Below are 13,193 nucleotides of genomic sequence, written 5' to 3'. Positions count from 1 at the left end.
TGCATTCGCATCTCCCTGTGACAACTTCTCAAAGTCCCCACACAGTTTCTCTTCCTCTGTTGTCCTCATCACTGTGTGGGACTGAGCATGAGTCTCATCTGTCAGAGAGGAGGGATCAGACTTAGTCCACACAGCACCAAGCCAGGTGGTGAGGGAGAGGGGAGATTTAAACTGCGTGGAAGGGCTCTGTTCCCGCTGGCTTTCCACGGTGGGGATGGAGGCCACGTGACCAGCGCATTCAGGACTTCCACTGACCCCTGCCAAAAAGAGAAACAAGACCCCAAAATTCCTCTTTCCTCAATTTATCCCCAGTCACATGAGCCCTAAGAGACACGATGTCAGAGCTGCTATGGAAACCCAGGAGTGGAAGCCACTTATTCCGAGTTTCAGCCCTTCTTGTCCCCGGACACTGAGCTCCCATGCCTGCCCTGCCCGAGCAGCAGCCTTGCCCTCCGGGAGGGAGTCTCATCTGGCTGATGGGTGGCTTAGAGTGCTGTCAGGAAGCGGAGGGGTGAATTAAATGACGTGAGACCCCCTTCCAGCCGAAACCCACCCACAACTTCACTTCTTTAGGACTAGCAAAGAGAGCGCAGGCAGGCCCCCCGCCAGGAGTAATTGAAAGGAGCAGATGAGAATGTGTGTCCCCCCACCTCCCCTGCCTGCCCCATGGGGGCTGCGGAGAAATGAAAACTAATCGAATTACACCCGTGGCCTCCCTCCCGGGGCACAGGAGCTGATGGCCAGGGCAGGCAGGCTGGGTGGGTGGGTGGAGGCCAGGCAGAGGGGGGTTCACGTCTAATCCGCTGTGAACGTCTTGATGTGCAGCAACAGCTTAGAGGGGGCTCAGGTTTCCGTGGCGTTGGCTATATTTATCTCTGGTTCCATGCCAGCGGGGAGGGTTTAAATGGCACCCAGCAGTTGGCGTGAGGGGCTGCAGGAGCTTGGGGGCTGGTGGCAGGAACAAGCCTCTTCCGACCCCATGGAGCTGTATGAGACGCCCCCCTACTTCTACCAGGAGCCCCACTTCTACGACGGGGAGAACTACCTGCCCGTCCATCTCCAAGGCTTTGAGCCGCCAGGCTACGAGCGGACTGAGCTCAGCCTGAGCCCCGAGGCCCGGGGGCCCCTCGAAGACAAGGGGCTGGGGACCCCCGAGCATTGCCCGGGCCAGTGCCTGCCCTGGGCGTGTAAGGTGTGCAAGAGAAAGTCGGTGTCCGTGGACCGGCGGCGGGCGGCCACCCTGAGAGAGAAGCGCAGGCTGAAGAAAGTGAACGAGGCCTTCGAGGCCCTGAAGAGGAGCACCCTGCTGAACCCCAACCAGCGGCTGCCCAAGGTGGAGATTCTGCGCAGTGCCATTCAGTACATTGAGCGCCTGCAGGCCCTGCTCAGCTCCCTCAACCAGGAGGAGCGGGGTTTGCGCTACCGCGGCGGGGGCGGTCCCCAAGCAGGGGTAAGTGGTTGCCCCAACCTGCCCCGGGGAAGGAGGCACAGCCTCAGCCCCCCACATGGGGCTCATCTGACAGTCCTCTGTCAGAGCTGGGCTGTCCAGCTGACCCCCATGTCTCAGTGTCCTTTCCAGACAGGACAATGACTTTGGGAGGACAAGCAGAGATGGAGGGGTGGGCAGAGGACAGAAGGAGGGGTCAAGGAGCAAGTCTAGAGCTAGCTGGCTGCAGTGCCTGGGGATGGGGCCCAAGAGCAGGGCCAAGCACAGGGGTGAGGACAGCTCTGCCCCCTACCTGGAACCCCAGCACGTGCACAGAGAGGCCCTGGTTGGACCGGACACCCTGATCCCAGGGTCAGGAAAACCAGACACTCCTTTAAGCTGTTGAAAGCCAGGAAAGGCCTGGAAACCAGGGATCTAAGGCCAGGTGGAGGCAGGGAAGGGGCTAATTGGCTAATTGTGAAGTTCCCTGATGGAGGTGACCTGGGCTAGGGGGCTGTAGCCTTGGCACAGGAGCTTCTGCCAATGGGACTGGACAGAGGACACCACCTGGAATGGCTGTGCCTGACCTTGGGCCTCGGCATCTTGCAGGTACCCAGTGAATGCAGCTCCCACAGCGCCTCCTGCAGTCCAGAGTGGGGCAGCGCCCTGGAGTTCGGCCCCAACCCAGCGGGTGAGTGAGATGGGACCCTGATCAGCTTGGCTCAAATCCCTCAGCCTGTGTCCAGCCCAGGTGGCCCCTCTTACCTTATTCCCTGCCCCTGGCTTCTTCCCTTGGCCTCTGAAGGGACCTACTGAACCCAGGGTCCCAGTGGGGGACTGGGAGCCCTGTGCCTCCCTGAAGCCTTGACCTGTTAAAAAGGCCCCAGCCTCCTGCAACTCCCAGCTGGTACTTGGTGCCTGTTGCCTGACCTTCTCCAAGGGGAGGAGACTGTCCCTGTCCCAGGGGTCCCTGGGGGTCACTGAGTCAGTGCTGCTTAACTGACCAGCAAGGGCAGGTCCATCTCCCAGGACACGCCATCACAGCTCCACCTACCTCCACCCCCACCGCAGTCGGAAGAGCTGCTTCCAACCCCAGCCCCACGAGCAAGTTCACAGAGGAGGCACACACATCATGCACGTGCTGTGGGGATGAGCAGTAGAACTCCTAACCTTTGCTCACCCAACTGGCCTGGGTCTTGAGACACCCGGTATAGCCCAGGTAACACCCTCCCACCTCCTCCCCACAGACCATCTGCTCACAGCTGACCCTACGGACACCCACAACCTGCACTCGCTCACCTCCATCGTGGACAGCATCACCATGGAGGACGTCTCTGTGGCCTTCCCAGATGAAACCATGCCCAACTGAGGCTGTCTGCCGGGCCGGCGTCCAGGGGGCCCACAGGCTGTCCACAGATGCCGCCACTTCTGCAGAGGGCCCGCCTAAGCCAGGCTGTCCTGATTCCAGAAAGCCAGCCTGTCCCCCTCCTCACCCGTAGGTTAATCCACCACCCAGAGAGGGAATGGGTGCTCTCATTTAGCTGACTGCTCAGAGCACGGGCCATCCCCGTTCCAGGGAGATAAAGCAGGGGACCAGAGCACCCCGCGTGTGCCCCGGCTCAGGGGCAAACTCAGGAGCCTCCCTTTGATTATAGCGCAGCCTTCAACTCCACCCTGAACTTCCTGTCCGTGCCTCCTCCTGATGCCAGTGGCCGGGCTGGGCCCGCCCTAAATTGGGAGAGAAGAAAGGGACAGTCCTCTGTTCCCAAGTCCCTGGGGGGCCAAGATTCTGCAGCGAATACTGGGAACCTTCCAGTGGGTTTATGTTTTGTTTGTTTTGTGTGTTGTTTGTGAAGCTGCCATCTGACCAAGTGTCCTGAGCAAAGTTGCCAGGGACAGGCAGGGGTGGGGGGCAGGGGCTCTTGGGGTGATTTCCTTTGATAACTAAAGCATCGTGTGGTTTTGCTATTGTTTTGTAATTTTTTGCTAACTTATTTGGATTTCCTTTTTTAAAAAATGAATAAAGACTGGGTGCTAGATGTCCGTGATGATGCAGACAGAGGGGTGCTTGCTGCTCCTCCCCCTCCCCCTCAGTCCATACACCCCCAGGGATGGGCTTCCAAGGCCCTGCTGCTGGTGGTCACCAGGCCCTGAGACCCCTGCTCTTTCTGCTACTTTAGAGGAAGCCAGGTCTGGTCCACAGGCCAGGTGCAAGGCACCCTGCTGAGGGTCCATCACCCTCTGATTCATGACACTGGGCACTCACTTGACATCCCACCAGGTCCTCGGATTAACTGAGCACATGCCTGGCATTTAGCCCACAGCCTGTGGGCAGGGGCGCAGCTGGAATGCGTGGGCTTCCCTCCCTAATCCCTACCTCTCCTCTGGTGTAACTGTCCCAGGAGCACGTAGGGAAGTGGGAAATGACCAAATCAGGCTGACCGGAGTCAGACACTGTCTGTCCACCACAGCCCTCCATTCGCCAGGCAGAAGGGGATTGTGCCCCAGTCTGCAGCTCAGAGGATGAAGGAGATGCAGCTGGGGGACAGGGGTGGGGGCTCACCAAGAGCAACGAAAGGAGATGCAGAGGCTGCTGCTTTCCGAGGATTCTAGACATCACCTGAGGGTCAGCTGGGGAGGCATCAGGAGCTAGAATTTCAGTGGACCACGAGCACACACTAAAAACTTTATTAATTCCAACTGTTTCAGGTTAAGTGTCTGATTTATTGCAAATTTCAGAATCATTACATGCAGCCCCCAGGGTTTCCCCAGAAACTCTGCATAAAACAAGGAGGCCCCACTCTGGGGCTCAGGCCCGGTGGGGAGAGTGTCAGGGCTGGGCCTGCTGGGAATCACAGGTGGGCCGACCTGCCCTGCCCTGCCCTGCATGTGGGGTTTTTGGGCCTGCTGGGAATCACAGGTGGGCCAACCTGCCTTGCCCTGCATGTGGGGTTTTCTTCTGCATTTGCATCACAGTGTTTCCAGCCTGACCTTCTGGGAAGGGCTGAAGGGAACACCTGGGCCATTTCCAAGACTCGGCCTCCCTGACTCACTGGCCTTTGGGGTAAGGAGAGTCTGCTCCGGCCCTTAAGGAGCTGGTAGGTTCTGGGGCTGCTGGATGCATTTTTACATCATTCCTCTTCAGTTATCATGTCAGTTGGAAACTGAAGTTCATTTTCATAACCTGCTAAGAACGAACAGTCCTGAGCAACGGCTATCAGGGTTGGTGGTGCCAGCCATGGCCCGGTGGCCACTGCCTACATATTTGCTTCCCACCAGGAGAAAGGAGCTGCTGGGCTCCACAGGTGAGGGCAGGCTCTGCCAGCTTCAGCTGTCACCGAAGCCCAGGGACTTTCCTAAACTAATGAAAGCTTAGCCTCCACAATTGCATTACAGATAAGGGTTAATGAATAATGAGAGTGGTTCTTTAGGGAAATCAGCTTAAGTTCTGGCCTCCAGTGGAAGCTCCTACAATAGACCAAACTGGGTTAATCAAACATTGCCAAATAGTAGCCTTTGGGGAATCAGGCTGGAAGGAAAAATAATTACTGGGAAGGGGAGGTATCAGCCCCTCCTCCCCCACCCCTGGGGCACCAGCAACCCAAACAGTCATCTCCCTCAAGCCTGTGGTTATGTGAGCAAACAGAAGGTTCCCAGCTACTAGTTCTTACAGCTCTGATCCTCACTTCCCAGGTTACCACCCTTAGGACTGGGGAGGAACATGGACACGTCAGCTGAGCTCCAAGTTGAAAAGGACCAGAGCCATTTTTAAGTTGTCTTAAAACCAGGCTGTTTATTGGTGAGCGCTCGTGCACGTGCACACACACACACACACACACATGCGCGCGCGCGCACACACACATACACGCACACACACGCACACACACCCTCCTGATGCCCTGAGCCCGCACAGCTCTGAGCAGGGGCCTGATAAGACACAGGAGGCTGGTGAGGGGTTCAGGCCACTGGTGACTCTGCAAATACATAGACTGACCAAGGCAGTGGTCTAGTCTGGTCAACAGACAACAGCCTCCCGTCACTGACCAGAGGTCTCTCTCCATCACCTCCCTGAAATATTCCAAGATGCCCTGAAGGGACCTGCGTCCCACCAGCTGCTGCTTACTAGCCCATCAGGTCCCCTGACAGAGTAATATGGCCTTGTGGTCCCCAATTCCACCAACCTAGGGGTGTGGGGTTTCTCCATTACCTCATGTCCATCACCCAGGGACAGGGGCTTTCTCTCCCCATCCCACTCATCTCTGCAGTGGCTGATGCACAGGGAGGGCAGGGCACGTGGGGAGCCACCCAGCCCAGCACGGGGACCTCTCCTCTGCTGAGAGGTGGCCCAGGCACTGAGCCCTGGCACTGCCCCACCGGCTAGCCCAGCCTCACTCAAACCCAGGTCTATAAGGTTACAAATCAGCCACTCAGGCACCTTCAGGGAAGTGTGGCCCCTGCACACACCTGCCTCCACTCTCACTTGGATGAAGCCCTGGGTTCCTGAACTCCAGTCCCAAGTACTGTCAGGCACCTCGGCAGCGTGAGGAATGGGTGAGGAAGAGGGTTTCCGGGGAGTGACCTTTCTACCAAACCTGATACTGAGGTCAATGAATATTCAACCCACCATCAGGAGCACTGCTGCAGGCTGGAATTACTACAGAATGGGCCAAGGGGGCAGGGTGCGGGGAGCAGAGCTGGCAGTGCCTGGTTGCTTAGCTCTGTTCTGCCCAGAGCTAAGGGCCACAGACTCCATCCCCTCAGACCAGCAGCAGCTCCATCCCACACTAGGCCAGAGGCATCCCCATGCCCTTTAGGGGAGAGGCCAACACAGATCTCTGGCTCTTCTCCCGCTGGCCAGCCTGCACCTCACTGAGTGGGGGGCTGAGAGTTTCCCCACTGGACCCTTGGCCCAAACCTCAGGGGCCCATTTCTCTCAGATTCTTCTCAATTTCACACTTGGAATTCAGCTTAAGCCAGGGCCTGGGACCTCCTCCCATCCTCACCATCCCAGGAGGACAGGCCTTCTGCAGCCCTTCAGCCCGCAGGTCATCCTGGAGGCAGAAGCCACAGGTGTCCAGCCATTTGGGCACAGCCAGGACAGGGACAGGGACCAGAAGGCCAAACAGCCCAAACTCGGCAGGGTCCGAAGTGCCCTTTTCTTGCCAAGGCTGTCCCAGCCCTGGGCAGTGTCCTGGTCTCCCATGGAGGTCGGAGGTCAAAGTCCAGACCAGGCCAGGACCAGGAAGGAGGTGAAGTCACACCCGCCAGGGCTCCGTCTTCTGCCTCCTGCAGAATCTGCACAACTGCAGGAGGACCAGCCACATCCACAGGAAACGACAAAGAATATGTGGGGGACTGGGGGAGTGGACTCCCAAGTGGGTGGGCAAATATATTCTGAGATCCAGGAAAACTGGAGAGTCACCGAGGAGGCTGGGAGCCATGGGAGGAAGGGGTTGAGCAGGAGGGGTCCGGGCTGGCAGGAGCCTGTGGAACCCTGGGGCCTGGCTAGTCCCGGAAGGCAGAGAGCATGTGTCCATAGAGATAGTGGGAGTGAGCTGAGAGAGGGAGAGGGAGAGAGAGAGAAAGAAAGAAAGAGAGAGACAGGCGTTGGCAGTGAGCAGAGTCAGTGCCCTGAGGCGGGAGAGCAGGGTTGCAGGGTACTGGCTAGCAAGCATGAGCACCAGGCCAGATGCAGCAGAGCGGGGCCAGAGCCAGCCAGGAGGAGCAGGGAGGCTGCAGGGAGGGCTCAGGGCTGGGCCTGGCCCACTTACCCACCGCCACGGGCACACTAGCCAGACCCCAGACCCGGGGAGGGGTCAGCAGGAGTAGGTCCGCACCGTGGAGGTCTCTGGTCTCTGCGCCCCGGCTGTCCGGGCTGGGAGAAGTCAGCAGCCCGGAGAACACACAGGGCGGCGGTTAGTGTGAGCGCTCACGCTTGGGCTGCCACGGCCACAGCCACAGCAGGGTCAGTGCAGCGTCAGGGGGCAAGCTGGGTGTCCAGCCCGTCACTCACCTTCAGGCGCGATCTTCTTCGGAGGGGCTGGTGGAGGCTGCAGGGACCCCAGGGTGGACACGCTGAGCATGCCCCCCGAGAGGTCCCGCGGCCGGAAGCGCTTCCTCCAGGAGGGTGCACGGCGGAACACCTTGTCCTCCCCCTGCAGTGGGGACACAGGAAATGCCACCTCCACTCCCTGCCCGGGCGGACAGTCACGGCTGGTTCTAGCGGGTGGCTGCCTTGCAACTGAAAGTCTCTGTCTCTCGGAGGGAGGGGCCCCTCTGATGGGATCTGTCGCCATCACGCAGTTGAACCATCTCCCTGCCCACCCCAGTCACCTCAAACTGGGCTTGGAACACCCCATGACCTTTCAAGTGTGCCTCCCGTCCGTGTCACCCGTGGACGTGGTCGCCAGGCAGCCCCCACCCCACCCCTCCCTTCTGGGACCTCAGGAGGGTCAGGAGTCAGACCTGGCTTCTGAGTGACCCTGAGCTGCCTGTTTCCTTGTCTCTCAAGCAGGAGTAACAATCCACTCTCCCCAGACTGCCCACCCAACGGGATCAGGGACACTGAGTAACGGATCAGGCAGCGAGGCAGTGAAAGGCAGGCTCCTAAGGATGGGTGGGAAGCCCTGCTCTGCCCTCCCCAACACCAGCCTCTTCTCCAAAATAACCACCTCTGCCAAAGGGTACCGGGGAGGTAACCCCAGGATGCCCCTGGGCACAGAGCCCAATGTCCTCCGCCCTGTGCTGCCACCATGTGTCACCTCAACAACCCACTCAGCCCCTCCTAGGGTCTGTTGTTTACACCCCAAGTGGGCCAAATGCCCCATTCGTTCTTAGCACCACATGCCTCTGTCTCAGCCCTGGGCCTAGTAGCATTTTCACATGTACTTCTGAGACTATATCATTAACCTCTCCCTGCTTTCAAATTCTTTATTCCATGGGACAGAGACTGATCTTTCGATCAGTGCCTCCCTGGCCCCTGCTCGTGCCCAGGACACTGCAGGCACTCAGTAAGTACTATTGAGTGAACAGATGGCAGCTGGCTTCCTGTGTAGGCGTCCCATCCCTGAGTTAATTTTCCTGTCATTTCTGTGCCCTTTACCGAGCCCACAGCCTTGCTCCCCCATCTCGTTTCCACCTTAAGCCAACCTTAAGGATTCCATATTCCTCCCGTCCCCTAGAGTCTCATGCTCTCCCCGCTGCACTGCTCATTTCCTGAGTCCTGCTCTCCCGGCAGGTGGAGAATTGGATGCAGCCTTCTAGGGCCTTGGAGCCTGAGAGGGGAAACTGAGAACCAGAATTAATGGAGAGAACAGTTGCCGAGATGCTCCAGGTTGCTGCTGATGGACCTCTCCTGTGCCCACGACCACCAGTACCACCATCTACTCTAAGCAGTGAGAACCAGTCCTCTTCAGCCCCACCCAGATGCATCCCAGAGACCCATGGAGCTGCCACCTGACGTCACCCACTTAGCAGCTCTGGGCAGCCAGGTGCACACACTTCTGGAGGCGTGGGATGCAGGGGAGAGCTCAGCCCTGCTCTGCCACAACTCGCCTGTCAGGTACGGTCATGACCCCAGGTGTGTGGGGTGAACAGGAGGGCTCACAGTGCAGGGCACTGGGGAGATTAGATCTCTGAGAGTGGTGTCCGACAGTCTACCTCCTCGACTGGAACACACACACACACACACGTATACTACACATATGTGTGGATATACATGTTTGTTAACAACACACTCCAAATTCCAGGGTACCCCGTGCAGAAAAGCCCTCCACAAGTCAGTCCTGGTGTCTCACATGTCCTGTCTGCTGAGGCAGAGCGGTCACCCCACACAGGCCGGTTTAGCCCAAAGAAGAAGGAAGCACTAAGGTGGCTCAGAGGCCAGCAGTCCAGCATCGGGGGCCTGCTGCACGAAGCACAGTGAAGACGGAGGACCCACAGTCCGGGGTCTTCCGTAACTTGTCCGGAACCAAGAAGCTAAGGCAGACCTGATAGGCAAGGGCACATGAGGTTGGGGACAGGAAAGTGAGCTGTCCTCAGGGACCTGGTGGGGTGGCACGTCAGGCGTCTCTGATGGGCATTAAGAACCAACAATGACCCAATCCCAAGGCCCCTAGTTCATGGCAGGCACTCACATCATCCAGCTTCCGGTCTGTGCCCAAGGCCAGCAGGTTGTTGAACTCTCTCTCCATCACCTGGCGTGCCTGGAGACCACAGGTAAGGGGAGGGGGGGGGCTGCAGTTAGTGGGCTTTGTGCCCTCTGTCTGTCACCTGCTTCCTAGGGGTTCAAGTCCAAGGGCAGACATGGGGTTTCAGGGCATTTAACCCACTAACTGACCCGCCCCTTCACACAAACCTGTGTCCTCTTATAAGTCAAATGACTTGTGAGCCTGGGCTCTTTCCTAGAGAGCAAATTAGAAAACTAACTTTTTTAAAAGTATGGTCACAGGACAAATAGAAGGACAGGCTTCACTTATTGGGGAAAAACCCACATTTTATATTAAGTGAAAACCATGCCTTTCGGGGGGACGGGATAAATGAGCATGTAGGCCATGGGTAGTAAGGATTTAACTTATTTAGGTTAAGGGAATATATTTCACAAGGCCCCACATCAAAAACTTAACTTGGGAAGGTGGCTCAGTCATAGGTTTGGTGGCCCTGGGCTGATCTCTGTGAGTCTTGGGAAATGCCAGAAATAAGCAAGTTTTCAAAAATGCCACTAGATATTATAACCATTTTTAACAAAGGATTCCTACTGGTTTGGATCCCACCTCCCCAACAGCTGAGCCATGACAGCGTCAGGAGAGTAAGAAGGCTGAGCACAGGCTGGACCCTGCTCCTGCTCTCGGGTGAATCCCGTCCACAAAAAGGGGTGATGCAGAGACGAGAAACCACAGGTGGAGAACTCAGGTGAAAACCATCACCACATTGTTCAGGGAAGACTGGGAACATAAGATTTTTCTAAGTGACTGGGAGGGACGGCCCTCTCCTCTGGGCAACAACCGTGAGAACCACACTCAAACTGGAAACATCTCACAAGATTGTGGGAAAGGAGCTGCAGACCAGGCCGGAGGTGAGCAAATAGAGAAAAAACACATCTCGGGGGAAATCCAAGCTCTCCTTAGAGAACAAGGGGTCTGCGCTATCCACTGTGACTGCAGAGAGCCTAGTGGACACCCTAGCCCCGTGTGCTGCCATCACCCCCAAAAGGCGACCCCCTACCCAGAATTCCAAGACAATAGAGCCCTCCCCTCACACCAGCCAAAACACATCTGCTGCCAGAATAGCTCGTGCGGCTCTGGGGCTCTGGGGCTGAATTTCAAGAGACCTGACAGCTGCACTCTGTCCAGACAAGGGCGGCTAAAGTGATCAGGGCAGGAGGGAGCCTATATGAGGAAAGGCTAAAGGAATTTAGAGTCCACAGAGACAAGGACTTGGGGCCAGAGGCAACACAACCGGAGTTATGAAATCACAAAAGCTGAGAACTGGTAAATGAAACATCCCCCCTATCCAAACTATATAGGGAACTCATACAACTTAACAAGAAGACAAACAATCCAATTAAAAAGTGGGCAGAGGACCTGAATAGACACTTCTCTAAAGAGGAAATACAGATGGCCAAGAGACACCTGCCGTTCATCATCAGAGAGATGCAAATTAAAACCACAATGAGGTGTCACCTCACACCTGTCAGAATGGCACCATCAACCAATCAACAAATGACTCGTGCTGGCGAGGGTGTGGGGAAAGGGGACCCTGGTGCACTGCTGGCGGGAATGCAGACTGGTGCAGCCACTGTGGAGGTTCCTCGAAAGATTAAAAATTGACTTGCCATTTGGCCTAGGGATCCCACTTTTAGGAATATACCCTAAGAAACCTGAAACACTAATCAGAAAGAACATATGCACCCCGATGTTCATAGCAGCGCAGTTTACAATAGCTAAGATCTGGAAACAGCCCAAGTGCCCATCACTAGATGAGTGGATAAAAAAGCTGTGGCACATTCACACCATGGAATACTACGCAGCTGTAAAGAAGAAGGATCTCGCCCGGCCGGGTGTGGCTCAGCGCTTGAGCGTCAACCTAGGATCCAGGCGATCAGGGTTTGATTCCCGGTCAGGGCACATGCCCGAGTTGTGGGCTGCAGCCGATCAATGACTCTCTCATCATTGATGTTTCTATCTCTCTCTCTCTCCCTCTCCTTTCCTCTCTCTGAAATCAATAAAGATATATTTAAAAAAAAAAAGAAGGATCTCTTCTCCTTTGGGGCAGTATGGAGGGACCTGGAGAAAATTATGCTAAGTGAGATAAGCTAGGCAGAGAAAGACAAAAGTACCACATGATTGCACTTATATGTGGAATATAATAAACAAAATAAACTAATGAACAAAGTAGAACCAGAGACATGGAGCAGACTAAGGGGTCTCGGGGGGGGGGGTAGATTAATCAAAGAACTTATACGTTTAGAAGCATAACCCATGGACACAGACACTAGTTGGGGAAGGCCTGGGGGTGGGATGGATGCGAAGTGGAGGGGATCAATGGGGGTAAAAAGGGGACATCTGTAATACTTTCAACGATAAAGATAAAGAAACTTTTAAAAAAAAAAATGCTCCCAAACCTACAAGACTGGGCAGAGGTTGTTCTCTTCCCCAGGGCTCCCCAGGGCATTTTTAGGACAAATAAAATCAGAAAATACTTTGCACAGAGGTAGTATGTCTAGAGTCCATTATCCACAGGAAGGGAGAAAGCCGAACACAAGTAGGTTCAAGAGAGTTTAGATATATTCTCGGATGGCATTCCCAGGACAGTGAAGACGTGTAATTTACGGAGTGGACCTTCAGGCCCCAGGGCTAGTTGTCATCTAAGAGGTCGGGTCAGGAAACCATGCTGAGGAACAGGTAGGCAGGAGAGGACGGTGCCTGAGGGATCGGCACGGTGCCAGGCACTCTGTGTGGGAAGCACGCCTGCTCCTGGGGGCTTGGTGACTCCCAGGGACCACCTGGAGGTGTGGGGACGTGGTGATCCCCTGGGGTCCGGTCCCAGAAGAACCCTCCACACTCTCTAAGCCTGTGCAGGAGGAAGAGGAGGACTGGGGTGAGTAAGCTGGGGTCCCTGACACCAGAGATGCCCACCTGGGTGTTCTGTGTGGGGATCTGCAGGACCAGGGCCAGCGTGTTGTGGTCAAAGTTCTCGTCCAGGGCCAGCAGGGCACCATGCACACCGCTCTCCTGCAGGTTCCCTGCATAGTCCCGAAGCCCGATGGACTGCACCCAGTGCACCACCTGCTCGTTGGTCCAGACCAGCACGTCTGGAGGCGGAAAAAGGAAGAGCAGAAAGAGCCAAATGGGCAGAGGTGGGGCTCCCCAGGCCAGAGCCCAGCCTTCCCTGCTCTCAGTTCCCCACCATGTGTGGCCCCCTCTTTCCTCCCTGGCACCAGGCTCCTGGGCACCAGCCCCATTCTGCTCTGTCCCTGCCAGCCTGCAGGGCTCAGGGTCAGGACAGCGGGCTCCTGCCTTCTCCCCAGAGCCCTGGGCTGCAAGGGCTTCCTCTTTCTGCCTTTGAGGTCTCCTTCTTGTCCGGCCCCACCCAGACCACAAGCTCCAGCCTCACGCCAGTCCACAGTGCAGTTCTGGGGACTCCCTGCAATAGTCCGAGTGGTGCCAGTGTATGGTGTGGGGGTGACGGCCACGGGGCCAGGGCTCCTTCCCCATCAGGTGGCAGGATCCTGTGGGCATGCACCATATCTCCCTCCTCAGTCCTGGAG

At 56.5% G+C, this 13,193-nt stretch overlaps 2 protein-coding genes across 2 annotated transcripts in view; one reads left to right on the top strand and one right to left on the bottom strand.

Moving 5' to 3' along the window:
- The first annotated feature begins 860 nt into the window (after positions 1-860).
- MYOG (myogenin) lies at positions 861-3,465 on the top strand. Its single transcript, XM_016211580.2, has 3 exons — positions 861-1,450; positions 2,036-2,117; positions 2,674-3,465. The coding sequence occupies exons 1-3, from the start codon at positions 905-907 to the stop codon at positions 2,793-2,795; spliced, it is 750 nt and encodes a 249-aa protein (XP_016067066.1). The 5' UTR covers positions 861-904; the 3' UTR covers positions 2,796-3,465.
- Positions 3,466-5,250: 1,785 nt separating this feature from the next.
- The window catches only part of PPFIA4 (PPFI scaffold protein A4), a 32,259-nt gene continuing 24,316 nt past the window's right edge, over positions 5,251-13,193 (bottom strand). The window contains exons 27-30 of the mRNA XM_087828934.1: positions 12,562-12,737; positions 9,562-9,630; positions 7,440-7,581; positions 5,251-7,301 (exon numbers count right to left, since the gene is read on the bottom strand). Coding sequence (XP_087685060.1) covers positions 7,243-7,301; positions 7,440-7,581; positions 9,562-9,630; positions 12,562-12,737 — 446 coding nt within the window. The 3' untranslated portion in view covers positions 5,251-7,242. The remainder of the gene's footprint in view (positions 7,302-7,439; positions 7,582-9,561; positions 9,631-12,561; positions 12,738-13,193) is intronic.

Source organism: Miniopterus natalensis, chromosome 21 (genome assembly GCF_054644295.1).
Source record: "Miniopterus natalensis isolate mMinNat1 chromosome 21, mMinNat1.hap1, whole genome shotgun sequence".
Taxonomy (NCBI): domain Eukaryota; kingdom Metazoa; phylum Chordata; class Mammalia; order Chiroptera; family Miniopteridae; genus Miniopterus; species Miniopterus natalensis.
This window is presented reverse-complemented; position numbering and strand designations above follow the sequence as displayed.

Coding starts and splice junctions, on each gene's coding strand:
- MYOG (XM_016211580.2), top strand. CDS start 905: ATGGCACCCAGCAGTTGGCGTGAGGGGCTGCAGGAGCTTGGGGGCTGG. Junction 1,451..2,035: donor GGGGCGGTCCCCAAGCAGGG/GTAAGTGGTTGC, acceptor GGCATCTTGCAG/GTACCCAGTGAATGCAGCTC. Junction 2,118..2,673: donor GTTCGGCCCCAACCCAGCGG/GTGAGTGAGATG, acceptor TCCTCCCCACAG/ACCATCTGCTCACAGCTGAC.